Below are 17,874 nucleotides of genomic sequence, written 5' to 3'. Positions count from 1 at the left end.
CAGTACTGACACACAGAGAAATTTTGGCAATACTTGTAGACAGTTAATCTGTGAAAAGTCAATACCAAGGCTTTAATCAGCCCTGAATTTTTTGGGGTCAAGGTACTATACACAGATTCCTGCAGTTCTAAGTAATATTGGATTTCTGTACTGAAGAGAGTACAAGGGAGTGACTCTCATTTTCCAGAATATAGAAAAGCATTTTATTTTAATGTACTTGCAGGTAGCTCTTTAGATGAGTTCTGAAGATGATTACCAGTTGATTTAGTTTGACTAGAGTGGAGGTCCAGAAAGCTGTTAAATCAGTTTTGGAACAAAAGAGAAAAAATACTTAAGGGATGTTTACAGGGGTAAATAATGGGCAGATTAGGAAGATTCAACATTAAGTTCAGTCAAGTACTTGGTAGCTAATTCTATTAGGACTGTTTAAGACTATTGTTCCTGGGAAGTTCAGTATCCCCACAGGAAGGGACTACATTAGGAGTTGAATGACTTCAATGATGCATGGGATTTATTTCTTCCTTCTCCTATCCCTTCTCTGGTGAGTGTAGCTTGTTTAGTTCAGTTTTATTTTTTGTTGAGATTTTTGGTGGTGGTGGTGGCAGTGGTGGTTTTGAGGAATTTTTTTGAACATGAATGAGCCTTGCCAGGAGGACAAAACTCTGGTCTTTAGGACACAATGAGTTTTTTTGTGGCTCAGTCTCTGCAGTCCTAGGGTTACCGTCCTCATGGAAATCCACATTTTTTTCCCAGAGCCAAGATGAGAGCAGGAGACCAGGACAAGAGAATGGTGAGGTGCAGGGGCTGTGACTGCAGGAGACAGTGGCTCTGTTGGGGACTTAAGGAGTGTGAAATGTCCTTTTGACTGGGAAGTGCTGACCCTTTGGCATGTCTAAACCTGGTGGGACAGCAACTTGGTAGGTACTTGTATGAGGAGGTGTGAACCCAGATTCATCTTCTTATCCCAGACCAGACTGATGGCTCCCGGGCTGTGGTGAGCTCCTGCTGGTGCTCTTCATTTTTTATGAAAAATCCCTTTCTAGTAAAGCCTGGCACAGACTTCACACAAAAAAGCTGTTTTTGATGGATCAGCAGTTATTAGCAATGCCATTTTAACCATTGCTGATAACTCCATCTTGGGTGCCTTCAGACTCCAGCCGGTCAAACTGTGATGAGGAACGATAAACAGAAACTGGAACTAACTAGTGAAATGGGAACTCTACTACCATGGAGTGTGGTGCTACCATGAGGAAAGTAATTGAAGCCTTGGAAAGCTCTGGTTTTAAAATCTGATCTGATTCCCTGCATTCAGCCTTAGGGTCAATACAATTCTCGTTTCCTAAAACCACATTTGTTTAAGATTGAATACTGTACTTGGTGGAATGGCATTACTAGAAAAGACAGAAAAACCTGTTGTGAGTGTGAACTGTAAAAGATAAGAGGGGAAAATCTGTACAAGTATGAGATCTCAGTGCTGGCTGGTGATACCAGCCCCTTTTTCCTGCTTGCAGCCTGCACGGTAACTGGAGATGCTGTTCAGAGAACCAGGCTGGTTGCTTGAGGAATCCTTGCATCACTGCCACTTCTTAAAAGAACGGTGTCAATGTGTCAGCAAATGTTAAAAAATACCCAACTTGCATGAGGTACATTTTATAGTGCTGTATGCTCAAGGGATCATGTAATGGGAGTTCGGGGAGTCAGGAGTTGAGTCGTGTGTGGAACAGACATTTTAGATATGAGTCTGTTGGGGAGCAGAACCATAAGAGATGGGTTTAGGAGAAAAGAACCTGCTTTTAATAGTAAAACTGTTCTGTGCTTCATTTTATATTGAACTTCAGCACTTGCCAAAAAATAATGTACTGGTGTCCCTGAACTAGGGAAAGGGGATTTTAAAAAAGGAAAAGGAATAGATTTAAACAGGAAAGATACAAGACATCCCCAGTTTCTGGCAGGAGTCCTTGTATCACGATATGTATTCACTTTCAGAATCTTGCACCAGTCTGTCTGAAGGGCCTGGGAAGAGACACTGTTGAGTATTGTACTTCCCGCTTGGAAAGCTTATTGTTACTGCAGTTTGGTGTTATAGAAAAAATTAAAAAGCTATAAAATTATGCCCTTTATTCTGATGTTAATAGATGTGCTTGTAACAGATATATGTGGACTGCTGTATGTGTCCATAATAATGCGCTTCATAATGACTGTCAGGGGGTTTTTGTGACTGTTTGCTTACTTTTTGAAGAGAAAGACATGCCAAGCAGACCTCTGAGAGTGCGAGCCCAGTCTCCAGATGGCACGCTACCTTTTCGGTGGAAACCACCTTATGGAGCAGGCTTCAGAGGTCCACGCAGCAGATCCCAAGGTTACCCCCGTGGGTATGGAGAGAGCAGCCGAAGGATGAGCTATGCTCCGATGCCACAAGAGCGACAAAACCAGGAAGCGAGAAAACTAGGTGAGTCAGGTTTCCCTGAGAGCACCTGGCTTAGCTAGCACACTTCTCTAATCCCCTGTGGCTGCTAGGTGAGCACAGATCGCGTGTTGTCCTAGCCATTGAAAACCCTTCTTCCTATAAATAAAAATACTTGTTACAATTGTCTTCTGTATCTTAGCAGAGGTAGGGTATTGCCTAGAGAATAGGGTAGAAATTGCAGGAGAACTTGATGCTATGTTAAATGAGACACCATTTACAAGTTTGTCATATTAACAGCAGAGGGAAAGGGTGGAGAGAAGAGCCATAGCTCTAATTCTGTTTGCATGTGGTGGGACTGCTCTGAAATCCATTCTTTCTTTTAAATGAAAAAGGTTACAGGAAACCTTCTGTTTTTTCCCTGCATGCACAGCCTCTGAGTCAGTTCATGTGGTTTCGTTTCCATCAAGGAGCTCACAGGGACGGAGCCAACCTGTCTATAGGTCATCTTTAACTAAAAGAAAAGTCACAGGTATGTTTCTTTCACATCTACTGTCAATGAGTGGAGACAATTGGATGCAGAGATAGCTTTGTGATATTTACTCTTTTGGTGCTGGAGCTACTAGGTTTTTGTCTGTGTGTTAAAGAGCTTGACTGATGTCTCCAATTCTCTAATCCAAGCAGGATTAATGAAATAATACAACTCTGTAACATAGTTGGTTGAGTTTCTGAGGTATTGTTTGGTTTGTTTTTTTTTTAATCTCCTCCTCTCTATCTAGTGACAAATGTTGTGCATTGCAGTAACTGCATGACAAGACTTGATTAAATCAACGCTAGGACTCCCAAAATCATATGCCTTCTTTCTTCTCAGATCCATAACCCCTTTTCTGAAGGGTTGATTACCAGAAGTGTCAACCTGGTCAGCAAAAGTTTTCACTTTCTTTTGGAAAGAAGGCATTACGTGCTGCTGCCATGGTTAAAAAGGATGAGTGAGATTCTGAGTCATCTCCATGCCAGTGTGCTTTTTCACCCCCTCACACTGTGATGTGAATAGCATAGGAATGGCAAAGTATTTAGGATATTTTGATGGTGATGAACACCTATGCCAGAGGTGAGAGTTGTGGTTGAACTGTACTGAAATCCCATCTCACACCTTTTCTGGAGAGGTGATGCCCACCCATTTCTCATGCTCAGTTTCTTTCTTCAGGTGCTCCCATTGCAAAACTTTGTAAATAGGCCCCCTAAGCCACTTGTGAGTAGGAGATGGGTCCTCTTGGCCATTTTTGTTTAGTTGCTCTTTGGCTTGGAAAACCTGGAACTGGCTGAGAACCCTCCCCACTAAAAACCTGATTGGAAGAGGGGAAATGTGCCTCCCTGCTGCCTGCCATCTCTGCAGGCAGTGCTGGATTTCAGGCTAATGTGCCACTTGCTGAAGAGAAGGGCAATCTCTCCCTGAATTTCAGTCATACATAAGATCCCTAGAGAATGAGGTCATCCTCCAGCATTTACTGGCTCCTTTCCTTTCCTGAGACATTGATATTTTTTCCAGTGTTACTTGTCTATAAAACTCTGGCTGAAAGCTTGTTCCTTGTACATTCTGTGCCTTTGGGACACTTGGAAATAGTTGCTGTTACAGTTGTAAGGAAAAGTAATAAATCTTTCATTGGCCAGTAGATAGACTAGACTAAAACAACTCTGATGGACAGACTGAAAAGGGAACCTCATCAAAATTCAAAACCTCAAAATATCAAATTAGTTTCACTTAATAGTAAAATTCTGTAAAATATTTGCAAAAGGTGTTCTGATATGTCAAAACAGCCTGCTTCAATGATTTTTTCCATTTCTTTCCTTGTATACCATAAAAAATTTAAAAGCTGAATTTAAACAATGTGTTTGAAGCACTTAAAACCATAAAATATGCAGTAATTCTCCCTTGTGAAGAATGGTTTTATTGCCCTTCAAAATTAACCCAAATTTTAAAATCTCAAGATTTTCTCTAAGACAAAATTTCTGCTCTCCTGGTACCTCTAGCAGTGCATTTGCCAGAGATGGTGAATATCAGTATGCTAATAAAACATTTGCTGTGGGTAACAGTTTGGGGACCAATAGAATATTGAAGGACTGTAGAATGTATTAGAACTCTGGTCTTGCAGGCACACAGCTAACAAAAGAAATGATCTTTCTGTGGAATACCATCATTAATCAATGTACTTGATTTTCCACTTCCACCTGTATTTCTAATTCAGCTGTACTGTGTGAATGTTACAGTGTCAGTTGAAGACATTTGCTGTTTTTTACGAGAACGCCAGTGTTGTTATTGATATGCTGTTTTGTTTTGCCATTTCAGAGGAGGAAGAGGTGGAGGTGGCACAAGACATAACTGTTCGAGTTATGTCCTCTCAGTCTGTGCTTGTTACTTGGACAGACCCACTGTATGAAAAGCGGAAGGTTGCAGCAAATAGGTACTTAGCCCTGGGTTTTTTAAACGGGTACTGAAGGGGAACTGCTGCCAGATATCTACTGAATGCTTTTGCACTTATTTAATTGCTGTTGGTTATGAGAATAATTTAGCTTGCCTCCCAGGACCCTGCTCATTAGCATTTAGAGATCTGTGTAAGTGTTGTTCTACAGGGGTTTACATCTCTTATGAAATGCTGCTGGCACCAGCTGGGGTATTTGGCTATTCCAGTGGTGGTATATCACCACAGTCAGCAAATCCCTGAGTGTGCATGGGGAGAGAGGGAGTGGGGGACAGGGTACAGCCCACATAGGTGAGGTGTTGAGGTGGATTGTCAAAACAGACTACAGCTTCGAGATGACCATGCTGTGGGTGAAGGAAGCATCACTGCAGTGGGAAAGACACCCATCATCACACCCTGCATCCTCTGATCCTGCAGAAGCCCCGTGTAGCTGAGGCTGAGCAGGCTGGGGCTCCTTTGAGTGAGAGCTTGGCTTGTAGCAGCATGCTGCAGCAGTTGGAGACCAAAACAAACAAGGAAATGGGCTGGAAACTGCTAAAGCTCTGAAAGCACTGGACTGTGTTGCTCAGCCTGGGAACACTGAAGAGCTGTGCAAACTGGTGCTGAAATACCCTGAGAGTCACAGCAGGAAAACTAGTAACTGTAGATGTTCTCTGTTTCTTTGTGGAAGCAGTTATCTAGGCAGATACGTGGGAACTGAGCCACTGGTGCTATTCTGGGAGCAAGGGCCTGCCAGCAACCTGGCCGTGCTCATGGCCATGGGGCACTGAGATGGTGGTGTGGAGCCCCCCAGGATGCCTGGCTCAGCTCAGAAGATCTTGCAGCTTTCCCCAGGGAAGAGTGTGTTTTGAGTAAGAGTCTGGAAGGAGCGGTCCATCCTTGGGGATGAAAGCAATCATACTCCATTAGAGGAAGGCAAAAATGTTTGTTTAAAATATGCTGAGTTTTGTTGTTGTTGGTACTTTGTTGTTTGCACTTCGGTAGGTTCCTCCCTAAGCCCCAGCAGGCTACCTGAGGGCAAAGCATCCTTGTCCCTCTCTGGTTCTGCTAGTGCTAGGCTTCCACATGCAAACTTTTTATTTTCCTGTGTTTCTGATGCTAGGCAATATAATGTTCGCTATCGGGAAAAGGGGGAATCGGCAAGGTGGGATTACAAGCAGGTGTCCAACCGGCGGGCACTGGTGGAGAACCTGGTGCCAGACACTATGTACGAGTTTGCCATCCAAATCTCAGAGGGAGAAAAGGAAGGCAAATGGAGCGTGTCTGTTTACCAGCGGACCCCGGAGGCAGGTATGTATTCAAAGAGTCCTTGGGGTAACACAGGTCTTAGGGTTTGAGCTGTGGAATAGGGCTGACTTGAGGGAAAGCCAGAACGAGCCAAGTGACTGCTTGGGGCAGCAGAGGGTTGAGAATATGGGAAAGGCCTCAGTGCTGCTGCCTGCATCCCTGCAGTAGTGAAGCACACCAGGAGAGCACACCAAGCTGCTCTTGTGGTGCAAGGAGAACAGGGGGAGATGACTTGGGTATTTCTGTGGGACAGGTCAGCACCTTTAACCCCTGCAGCTAGATGTGCCCCTTCCTTTGAGAAGAGCAACCTGGCTTCCATTACTCTCCCAGCAAATTTAAATCCTCCCTCCACCATGGAGAAGCTGTCAGGCCCCTTTGGTACAGGGAAGTGGTCCATAAAAACCAAATCACCGTGTCATTCCAGCTAAGCCACAATAGCAGTCTTGTGCAGACCTCATGTTCCTAAAAATATGGAATAAAATTTCACTATGGTCATCTGAGAGATAGATGTGACAGAGGCAAGCATGGACCTGAGCCATGTGTACTCTTCACGTTTATCTTTGAAATAGCTGTATAGGAATCTCTGCTATGAGAAGATGGAGCAAAAGGTGTATACTGTGTTGATCCTTACTTGCCTCTTCTGCGTATGGCTGTTTCCCAGCTCCTGCCAGTGCACCTGAAAATTTGGATGTTTGGCCACTAAAGGGGAAACCAACCTCTGTAGCAGCATCCTGGGATGCTCTTCCAGAGAGCGAAGGAAAAGTCAAAGGTGAGTCTTCGCTGTTGGTTTCTAACTCCCTCAAGGAGGTGGTCTTCTCAAAGTCAGACTGCTGCCCTGCAGTAAGCTGGAACCTTGGCTGTGCCAGGACTTTTTCACTTGATTAAACCCAAGCAAGATTTTCATGTTTCCAGCCCAGTGTCTCCACAGCACCGCTGAGAAGCCACCGTCACTGTCTGCCTGGGATGTCACAGAGCTTCCTGGGGTATCATGCATGCACATTTTACCTCTTCTCCCGTTAATAAGCAGGTCAAAATGAGGCTCAAGAAAGAAGTTTCCAGAAAGATTTTTAAGAATTAGTTGAATAAGAAAATGTTGGGTAGTTGCCAAGAAAGTAAGTGGGTTTATGTTGTGTTTTATTTCTAGTTTGTTGTGCAAGGAAATCCTCACCTTAAGAAGCAAGCACAAATCTGATTTCAGCAGATATCATGCATAAATCTTGTGTACTATAGTGTTATTGTACGTAGTCATAAAGATAGTTTGCCAGTTGGCTATGTTTTTGCATGGAATTAAAGAAAGAGGTCTTTCTGGGATTTTTGTTTCTGTTTCCCTCTGAAAATGAGGCTGATTTTTTAGCCTCCTGTTCTCCAGTGGTTGACAGAATTGTGTTCTCAAATTACACAAGTTTTTGGAGGTCCCTTATCAGCACTGCAGCATTTCAGGATTTAAAAACCCATTGACCTGGAGAGAGGTACACCGTGTCTGCAAGACCTACTTTATGTGTTCTTCAGGGCAGTAGTGGAATTCCTTCCTTTTTTGAAGTCAGTAGAAGTCTTGCCAATTGCTTCAATGGAGCTGCAATTGTATCCAAGAATCATTATTTCTGTAAGTAGGGTCATGCAGGGACATTATCTGATCTTCGAGTCTGCTCCTGATTTTGACCAATCTGTAGCCCTTTTTTCAGTTTTGTCTGCATTGTTATTAGATGATTCATCCAAGGCAATCATTTTAACGATACCTAATATTCGAGGGCTGAATGCTTATACTCATCTAATTTATCATTGTTTGAGTATGAAGTGTTACATGAGAGGTCTTATTTTTAAACTAAATAAATGACAAGATATTTTTACTGGCAAAATAAAATCACTGAATTAGCATTTCATGGTCATTTTGATAGCATGTGGTAATCAGGAACTTTTGTCTTTTGATCCTTTTGTTTTTCAACCCTGTCCTTTTATATATTTATACCACATATTAAACTAATGGGAAAAAATGTTCTCCAGTAGCCATTTCAGAGTTATCAGAAGCTACAGCAATGTCTCTGCAATGAAAGCAACTCCTGTGTAAAAATAGGAAAAGAAAAAAGATTCAAAGGTTACCATGCCTTCTGATACATTGATTTAGTTTTCAGTGGAGCATTAAATGTATGTGTATATAAAATATTGATGATGTCTTTTTCCTTGATTTTGATGAACTGTGTGTGGCTTATTTCTTAACACAATGAATATGGGCTCACCATCAGAAGAAAAAAATTACATTTCCTATTTTTAAAGATGACATTATGTTCTAGAGTTCTCCTGTTGTGGCACTGTGACTCCTCAGGTATTATTGTGGGTTTTCGTGTAGAGAGAGAAAGCTGGCAGCCCATGAAATTCATTATCAAACCCCTGGTTTTGTCTGATACCTGTGCCTCTTACAGAAGATTTGAAAAGAAAACAGAGCTTGCACATGTCTGAGATCTCACCTGCACTCCTTGGGAGTATAATGGGAGGATTCCTCTTCATGCCCAGAATTGTTCCTATAGGGGTAAAATTTCTCTCAATGCAGAAAACTAAGACAGAGCACAGGCATCACAGTAATTCAAAACTCAAAGGTGAGAGCAGGGTGAGTTTCAAAGTGGCAACCAGACCTTGCTTTGCTCTCTGCTGTGGTGTTTGGCCCTGGCTCTGGTTAAGCACAGTGTGTCAGATTTTGATTTTGTTGGACAGACATGGTGTTGCTACCATTTGGCAAATCTGCAGTGCTGATATTTTCTGGTAGAAGAATCTCTTCTGAATAGGAACAAATATTCAACTTAACCTACATACATACGTATATCTCTCTCTCATGTCTTTATACTCCAGCTGTTGACTCGGCGTGCATTGCTAGTGTATTAATTTTAGTAATGCACGTTCTAATTCATCCTACCCATACAGTCTGTCCGCTGGAAACAGGACTGTTTTCAGTTTCCTCCTTCCAACCGTCTGCCAAATCATTTCAGAATACATTCTTTCATACGCCCCGGCTCTCAAGCCATTTGGAGCAAAGTCCATCACCTACTCTGGAGCTACAACATCAGCCATTATAGATGGTCTGCAGGCTGGAGAGCGCTATATTTTCAAAATTCGTGCAGCAAACAGGAGGGGACCGGGTCCTCAGTCAAAAGCCTTCAGTGTCGCCATCCCAGCAGGTGAGCATCAAGCCATGAACCAATGGTGTAGTTCACCCACTTTTGCCTTGGTCCCAATTGCGTTAATTCTTGCTGACTTAACTTCTCTGCACTCTATCTAACCTGCGGGATTTTACTTCCTTAATATTGTTTCTGCTTGCTCTTTTCATGAGTGTATTGTCCAAATAAATGTTTGTCACTCTGCAGCATGTAAAAGGACATATTTATGGACATTTTAGCCTCTTACATAAATGCATGTCATGCTCCGTGACAGTATTATGTGCTCTTGTTATCCAAAGGGCAAAGAAAGCAATGCTCTGGGTCTTAGGCTGCTCTCTTCCTGAGAGCTCCCACTCTTGAAAGTCACTTAGTGTCTTACTTGGATACTACTCCTTGTGTTTGACTCTTGCCAAAAAGTTGCTGTTGTAGGGGCAGAACATTTGCTGGGTTAGCTAAAAAGATGGGCCACAGCCTTACATGGGATAATGCAGCACCATGCCATCAACATGACAAAATCCTGTTTTCTGCTGAAGATTTGGTTCCACTGAAAGGGTGTTGCAGTCCCTGATTTTAGGTATTTGATTTTAGTTGGTGTAAGTTTTACCCACGCTACAGTAATTCCACATAGGTACCTTCATACAACCCAAAACTTAGCTTGGCTGGACTCCACAGCCTGATTAATACAGAAATAATTACTGTCTCATAGTCTCATAAGTTGTTTTGTTCTTGCTACCTGGGTGGTTTCTTCTCTTGGTCAGTTTCTGTGCATCTTCTATTGCTGTGAATAAACACTTTTTTTTTTTGCCCCTAGCTGCTCATGAGGATTCAGTTGCTCAGCAAAAGACAAATATTCAAGATAATTCAGAGGCTAAAAAGACTGGGAATGCTGGCTCATCTCTTTCTCAAAGTTCTTCTGTTTCTTCAAAAGCCCAGCCGTCACCTTCTTCTAAGCAACTGTCTGTTCATTCACCTAGTGTTAGTGATAAAAAGAGTCTTCTTTCTGAATATAAGAATAAAATCTTGACTCGAGGGGTCCTAAGTAAATCTCAGTTACCTTCTAGAAAGACAGGAGAGCTGGAACCTGACCTGCAGTCCACTGAGGTGACAGATGATGGCGATTCCTCCCAGGAAGCTACAACATCACCACCAAAAGCCCAGGACCAGAGGAGGAATGTTAAACCCTTGTCCCCTAGTGGGCCAGTCCACCCTGTCCTTGCCTCAGGGAGGACCTCTGTTCGAACCCACACATCTGAGGTGTCAAGCCAGATGAGCACAGAGAAGCATGAGCCACCAGAACTCTTACCGTCATCAGCACAACATTTTTCTGCTTCGTCCATTCCCAGATACACAGATAATGAAACAAAGCAATTGAGGCAAAGCAACAATAATGTGCCTTCTAAGACCTATTCCCATCCTCTGCCTGCCAAAAGTAATGGTCTTGTGAGTAATGTGGAAGGGAAGCCAGACCCCATGCTGAGCAAAGTGTCATCTAAGACTTCAGAGCCTGGTCACCAGGCCTTGCCATCAAATCGGCAGTCTGCTGTCTCTCATGAGGGTGTCTTAGGCCATCGCAGTAGGTCTGGCTCTCTAGGTCATTCACATCAACCTGCTTCCAAATCAGCAGATTCCCATGCTCGTGATAGCCATAATGAGTTTGACAATGAAGAAGCAGAGGACAGAGCAGGAGAGCCCAGCACTAAGTCACAGCACACAAGGCTATCCTCAGGCTCCAGTTCCCGCACATGGAAGGATTCGAAATTAGCTGCAGTGGCAGTCTCATCAAGGTCTGCTGTTTCTGGTTACACTTCACCTCACTCTCGCTCCTCCACCAGCACCAAATCCAAGGGAAAGAATGTTGATAAGAATTATAGGGAGGACTCACAAGATGAAAATCCCTTATTTCCTTCTTTGCCCTCTTCCAGGCAGCCTTCTTCAGCAATCTATTCCAAGAGAAGAAATCCTCAGGTTGATTCTGATTCTCACCCCAGAGAGACACATGGTGAAAAATCAGCCCGCTCTGACTCAGAAGAACAACAAAGTCAAACAGCTGCTCCAGAAAAGCATTCTGTTTTGCAGTCTTCTCTTTCCAAACACAAACCTGAAGAGCAGGGCAGTCGAGAGGTAAAAGAAACACTTGCTCAATCAAAACCAAGCAAGTCCTTGCCTAGAAAGTCATTCTCTTCTCGTCTTTCAGTGGAGAAGACCTCCCACTCGGAGGCTCCACAGAAGGCACAAACCAGTCCTTCCATACTGCATTCAAGGGGCCGACGCCTCCCATCTCACATCTCATCCCAAAGTAATGAAGAGTTGCAGGAAGATGATGATGAGGATGGAACAGAGGGCAGTGACAGAGCAAGCAGGCACTCTGTGTTTCTTAAAGAGGTGTCCTCTTCTAGGGGATTACCTGCATCTTTCTCTCAGGGAAGCTCAAGTTCGTCTCGATCAAAGCAACAGCAGCCAGGTTCTCAGGTACCTTCCTACAAACCAAAACATACTCAGCCAGACTCCAGTTCTGCCAGTGATACAGCAAAAGACAGCCAGTATAATCAAAGGCTGTCATCCACTTCGAGACAAGCTCATCCTTCATTACCTACTCGCTCAGGAGTTGCTACAAGAACAGCATCCCAAATAGAGAAGAAATATGGCCTGTTGCCCTCAAAAATGTCTAACACTGAACTTCCTCAAACATCTAAATCTCATCAGTCAGTTTCTAATGAAGAGGACAATTATTACAGTGAATATGATCAGAAAGAAGTGGAAGAGAAACCCACATCTTTGGCAGCAAAACGGTCCCCTTCTGTTTCTAGAGGTAACAAAAACGTATATGAAGACACTACTAGCAATAAAAGAAAATCTGCGGACACTCTTCTACCTCACAAAGTAAGTTCTGAAGAGGAAGAGATGGAAAAACCTTCAATATTAAAAGTGTCTTCTCCTGAATCATCAAGAAGCTCTGCCATAGCATCACGGATTACTCAGTCCTCTAACAAGCATACCCCATCTAAACCAAGCTTTGTCTGGCCACGTTCTTCTGCATCTACCACCACACACACCGTTTCTCCAGCAGTTTCTTCCACTTCATCTCCTCGTCAGCGACTATTGAACTCCAGGCTAGGGAGCCCTTCTCAGCGGCAATTTGTTCGACCTCCTTATAGACCAGGTATCCTGCCTTTGTTGTACCAATCTCACTAACTGTGTTTTTCCTAAGATCAGCAGTTAGATGAAAAGTCCTCCAGCAGAATGCAGGTTCAGTTATTAAGTATAATGTGTTGCTCTTTATTTTGGTGGTTCCTGGGAAGCCCAGTTCTTGAGGACATTGCCTATTTGGTGTAATATGGTGCCCCAGACCTTTTCTCTTGTCGTCTGATCTGCACAGGACCCTGTGATCCACAGAGAGAGTGACAGAGTTAGGTGCTAAGTTGGAAAAGGGCTATGTTCCTTATTGAGCAATGACTTCACCAAATGCTTATTGAAAGCCCATTTGTACTCAGAATATGACAACCTTTCAGGTACGTAGCTCTTCATCGTGGATTGCTAAAAGGCCTTTGTAGGTTCCATAGTACTACCTTGCCAATGCCTAGGCAGTGAGGTGTTTCTTCATGATGCCCTGGCATTCATGTTTTCTTTAATGAGTTTTTAAGCAAATTTCCTCTTTTTCCTAAGTGACAGCTCAGGGTTGTCCATACCTGTTGAGGACTGTGCCCATCACAGCCAGGCCATCTAATATGTTTATGGCTGTGATTTACCCCAAGAGTTAGAGACTTGCTTTCTGACAGAGTATCTGCTGACCTGGGTAGTAGAATAGAAGGTCCACTACACATCAAGGTATTGATGGAAAATCCCTGACAGTCTCAGTGACTTTGCTAGGTAGAGCTTTAAGATGGGAGTAGACCTTGAATAATACCATGGAGGATGAGATGTATGGCATGAAAAAAAAACGATTTCTATATGGAGATTATATAATCTTACTACTAGCAATGCAATTGTGAAGTTATAGCCAACAAGTGTTCAGTTAATTTTTTTTCCAGTCTATATATTTTTTCTCCTTATATTTTTCTGGAGGCAAGTCTCTGAGATAAGGTGTGAAAATTGCTGCCCTTTTGGAGCTGGGGGGCCTGCAGCTCAGTGCTACTGCTTCTCCCCTTGTGATCTGAGTGTGCTTCTGTTTAGCAGTGTTTTTTCAGCTAGAGAAGAAGACTCCTTCCTTTTCCAGGTTAAAAAACATAGGTGTAGAGATAATTCCCATCCCCTCTCCTTTCAGTTTGTCACTAAAGCTTTGTATAAGGTGGTTGTGTTTAATAATTGTTTCTTCCCTCATCCTATTTCTGAAATGCTTACAAAGATCACAAACATTTTAATGATTGTAGTGTCATCAAGAAATGTTGCCCTGCTTGCTTAAAAAAAAAAAAAAAAGAGGGAATAAAGAGACCAAATAAACATGATGGAAACAGACCATGAGTGTTTAACCTCTTCAGAAAAACAATTTCAGATTCTTGTGTCAGCTACAGAAATATGACAGCTTCAAGAAGAAATGGAGTGCCTGGTTTGTGAAGTGCAGTGAGGGCTCTTTCTGCTCTCGTTTATATTCAGATCAGCCAGAATATACATTTACTTGCAATTGAAAATATGGCTTTTAGGTTGCACAGCTTTCTTCAGAATAGTGTGTTTTCTTCCCTGTTCAGGTTATAATGGCAGACCAAATCTTACAACGAAAAATGGAAATGGAAATGGAAAAGTAATCCCTGGTAATAATGGAAAACCAAGTGGACAGAAAGTAATCAATGGCCCTCAAGGAACAAAGTGGGTAGGGTGACCTTCTCTCCAAATTCAAGATGTTTTGGCCTTTTATTGTACTTGTATTTTCATTAAAACAAGACAGGCAAGCAGTGGCCTCAGTCAATGCAGCTGTTGTAAAGTGAAGCTATACTTAGTGGTTTGGTTTCTACTGTTCCGCTGAAATCTAATGACAAATTCTGGGTTTTGTTATTGTAACATTTTAAATTTAAGGCCTGATGGGTTGAATTTTAAACTATAACATTACTCCTATAAAATTTAAAGAAACATTTGTTCTCCAGAGTCAGTGAGATTTGTGCTCCCCAGTGACTCCCTGAGTCACTGGGGACTTGACACGACAGGCTTGACACGACAAGCTCTTGTCTGCTGTGCACTGTGAGTGGATACTGCCTGGGATAGCTGCTGTGAAAGACATGTTCAGCAATGCTTCTCCCAGACTCGCACTCCAGGTAGAAGCTCCTGAGCAAGAGTTTTGAAGTAAAAAGTGACTCCATAACTGTCATGATGCTTTAAATGCACTTATGTAGGTTTTGCCATTCTTACAGACGTGTTTCCAGAGGTATTTGCAGAAGAGCTCAGATGCCATTGATAGGAAAGCCACACAAGCTGCCTACATGCCCACACCTTGTCTTTTAAAATCCTTTACAATGAGTTTTTAACCAAGGAAAGCAGGGAAGGAACTGGTGCTTCCTGCATGTTTGCCCAAGTGCTGAGCAGTAGGAGTCTGTGATCGGCTTCCCTGGCGTCAGCAGAGCTGCTCGCACATGGCATGACACATAACGACATTTATTTTATGGCCACTTCAATCTTACCATTTTCATTAGAGGAACATAAAAAAGTGCATCAGGTGTGTCACATTCAAGGGAGGCATTTTGAAAAGCATGCCCAAAGTACTTCAAATAGACTCCAGAAAGGGGGCTAGAAAGGTCCTTGGAAGGCCATGGGGCATTTCTCTGCCTCACAAGGGGAAGGCTTTGCTGCAAGCAGGATGAACACCTTGTACAGCAAGAGGATCTATGCCAAATCTGGGGCCTGGAGGGCTTCAGAGACTGATCTCATCATCTGCTGTCCTTCCTGCTGCAGTCTTTTCCTCAGCATCAGATGTAAGTCTGTCTTGCCGACCTGGAATTGCTGCTTCTGTCCCCTTCCCAGTTTCCTCCCAGCACTTAACACCTTTTGCATTTTTGTGTTCTGTGGCTCAGTGTCTGTTACCTTAGGTTAAAACAGCATATGGTTCAGCTGTTTTGGGTTGAAATAGCAACGAGGACTGGATTTTAACTGCAGTTAGCTCTGGAATTCAGTCCAAGCTCTCAGACATATTTGTTTTATGAGACAGAGGCTTTTCTTCAGTCTCCTATCCCAATTAAAATCTTAGCTACTTTGTTTTCACTGCCGTTTCAGTATAAAGTAACTAGTCTAATTTTTAAGTTTTGTTTGGTTAGACATAATTCTAAATCCCATCTTCAAAATTCCTCAGGGTCATAATGAAATCAGTATTACAGGAATTCACCTTAGGAGTTGTGCAGCCCAAGAAAATAAAGGGTTTTGCTCCTTGGCACATGAGAGCTACAGTAGGTGATAGGAATATGGCTGTGCATCTCTGGGGCCCAGTTTCTGGAAATCTGCTTTCTTCAGCAGTGATATCTCAATGATTACTATATACTTGGTTAGTTTTAAAAGTTCAGGTGTGTTGTAGCTATTCCTGAACATCACATTTAGTGTCTGAATTTCCCCAGGATTTCTGTTGCTGTGAAATTTCATTTCACCCCCTCTCATGCTAGCTAAACTTGAGTCCATCTGTTGCTTTTAGATTGTAGATCTTGACCGAGGGCTAGTGTTAAATGCTGAAGGAAAATATCTCCAAGATTCCCAAGGCAACCCTCTCCGAGTGAAATTAGGAGGGGATGGACGTACAGTTGTTGGTAAGTTACAACTTCCTTCTTACAGAAGACGCTCTACAGTTTTTGTACACATAGTACAAGTCTTTGAGCTGTTGAATGCTTCAGGCATCCCCAGGTCCCATGCGAGCCATTTGGAGTGGCTTGTACCTCAAGTCTCCACCAGACAGTCAGCACATTGCAGGACCTGGGGAGGCTTTGAAACATCCTGTGGGACTCCTGAGTATGAGGCAGCAAGAGTCACTCAAGTCCATCTCACTTGTATCAGCATTAGAAAGGACTGCAGAACTGAGCCAGAATAAGGATTGATGATTAGAATAAAGACTGATGATTGTTTATATCTTTATATACACAGAAATAATTACTCCCCATTGCTAGCACTGTACCAGCCATGTGTGTGTGTTTATTTCATTTTTCCTTCTAAAACCAACCACAAATAGTAAGAAACCCTGTGTGTGTTCTCTGATGACACTGCTGTTTGCATGTCAGTCCATCTGTACAGATCTCTCAAATACAAATTCAGTGCCTCTTGTTAAACTGGCTACCATGAATATTTACAGTATCCAGAATTTGGCACACAAAACTTTATCTGCAGTGACAGCATCTTGCCAGCTCATCGCAGTTTTTCCTTGCACATGTTTGACATTAAGGAGCAGAATATGGATTCATCATGCATTTCATCAACAGTTATGAGAGTGACTTAGATGAAATGCAGTCATTGTCTGCACATTGTGATTCTGAAGTGAAACCTCCCTGGAGTGTTTATCAAACAACTGAAAAATGTGAACACCACTGTGGTTTATCTGAGGTTCTTCTGAACCATTTTCCAGCTTCCTTAGCCACGGTTCTTTCCTAAGTAACACCCTCTGTCTTCTGTCAGTTTAGTTACAGGAGGCTGTATTCACACTGTCAAGACTTTTGTGGCATCTACTGTGATAAAAAACACAGTAATGCTTAATGCTATAAGCCTGAAGTGGATTAATGGTGAGATTTTTTGGTTTTGTTCTTCTCTCCTAGATGAAAAGGGTGCTCCAGTGGTGAGTCCTGATGGATTACCTTTGTTTGGACATAGCAGATTTAGTAAACCTGTAGCGAGTGCACAAGATAAACCCATAATAAGCCTTGGAGGAAAGCCTCTGATTGGTCTCGAAATGATTAAGAAAACAACCACTCCCTCAACTACTAGTACAACAGTACCTACAACAACAACCACAACAACTACCACAACCACTACAACAACTGTTGCTACAACCACCACCACCACCACTCCTGAGCCAACCACCACTGACCCACCCACCGAGAAACCCACACCAACCTGTCCTCCAGGCACCTATGGAGAGTATGATGATGAAGGCAACTTGCTCCTGGGGTTTGATGGCCTGCCAGAGTGCAATGCAGAAGGTAATTCCCTTTTGTGCTATTTGAATTTCCATGGCTGTGCTATTTGTACGGCACAGTTACATGGATGTAGAATGGGAACGAATCCGCCTTGAAGATTTTGGTCCCTTTGATAAGGTAGGAGCTGAGATTAGAGCATATGAAGAAGAGTTTGGGTGTTAAATGGTTTTTCATTGGAAAATGCCAACTTTCATCATAGCTGAAGTTTTTTGTGGAATTGTGTTGTTTTCAGCAAATTTCTTCCCTTGTGTTGGACCCACTTTTACCACATGTGTTCACTCACAGGGGCACAAGTTTAGGCAGTAGCTTTGTGGTCAAAGCACTTAGATAAAAGGTTTTCTCATTCAGTTTCAGGTCAGGGAAGGACGTGGGGGAACTATACATTTTGTCTATTTTGTGTTCATTTATCACAATGAATGCTGAAAAGTGTCTCTTTTGAGCCATGGTGGCAACAGCATTTGCAAAGT

General features: G+C 42.8%; 1 protein-coding gene across 1 annotated transcript in view; it reads left to right on the top strand.

Annotated features, from left to right (window-relative positions):
* Window positions 1–2,154: 2,154 nt before the first annotated feature.
* The window catches only part of FNDC1 (fibronectin type III domain containing 1), a 38,606-nt gene continuing 22,886 nt past the window's right edge, over window positions 2,155–17,874 (top strand). Inside the window, exons 1-10 of the mRNA XM_017739424.1 lie at window positions 2,155–2,449; window positions 2,838–2,936; window positions 4,752–4,866; window positions 5,987–6,174; window positions 6,833–6,940; window positions 9,150–9,338; window positions 10,129–12,477; window positions 14,000–14,121; window positions 15,922–16,033; window positions 17,027–17,410. Of these exons, the coding sequence (XP_017594913.1) occupies window positions 2,155–2,449; window positions 2,838–2,936; window positions 4,752–4,866; window positions 5,987–6,174; window positions 6,833–6,940; window positions 9,150–9,338; window positions 10,129–12,477; window positions 14,000–14,121; window positions 15,922–16,033; window positions 17,027–17,410 (3,961 nt within the window). The remainder of the gene's footprint in view (window positions 2,450–2,837; window positions 2,937–4,751; window positions 4,867–5,986; window positions 6,175–6,832; window positions 6,941–9,149; window positions 9,339–10,128; window positions 12,478–13,999; window positions 14,122–15,921; window positions 16,034–17,026; window positions 17,411–17,874) is intronic.

This window comes from Corvus brachyrhynchos, unplaced genomic scaffold (genome assembly GCF_000691975.1).
Source record: "Corvus brachyrhynchos isolate BGI_N302 unplaced genomic scaffold, ASM69197v1 scaffold14, whole genome shotgun sequence".
NCBI classification, from domain to species: Eukaryota; Metazoa; Chordata; class Aves; order Passeriformes; family Corvidae; genus Corvus; species Corvus brachyrhynchos.
Note: the sequence above shows the minus strand (reverse complement) of the source record. Positions and strands in the feature narration are given on the sequence as shown.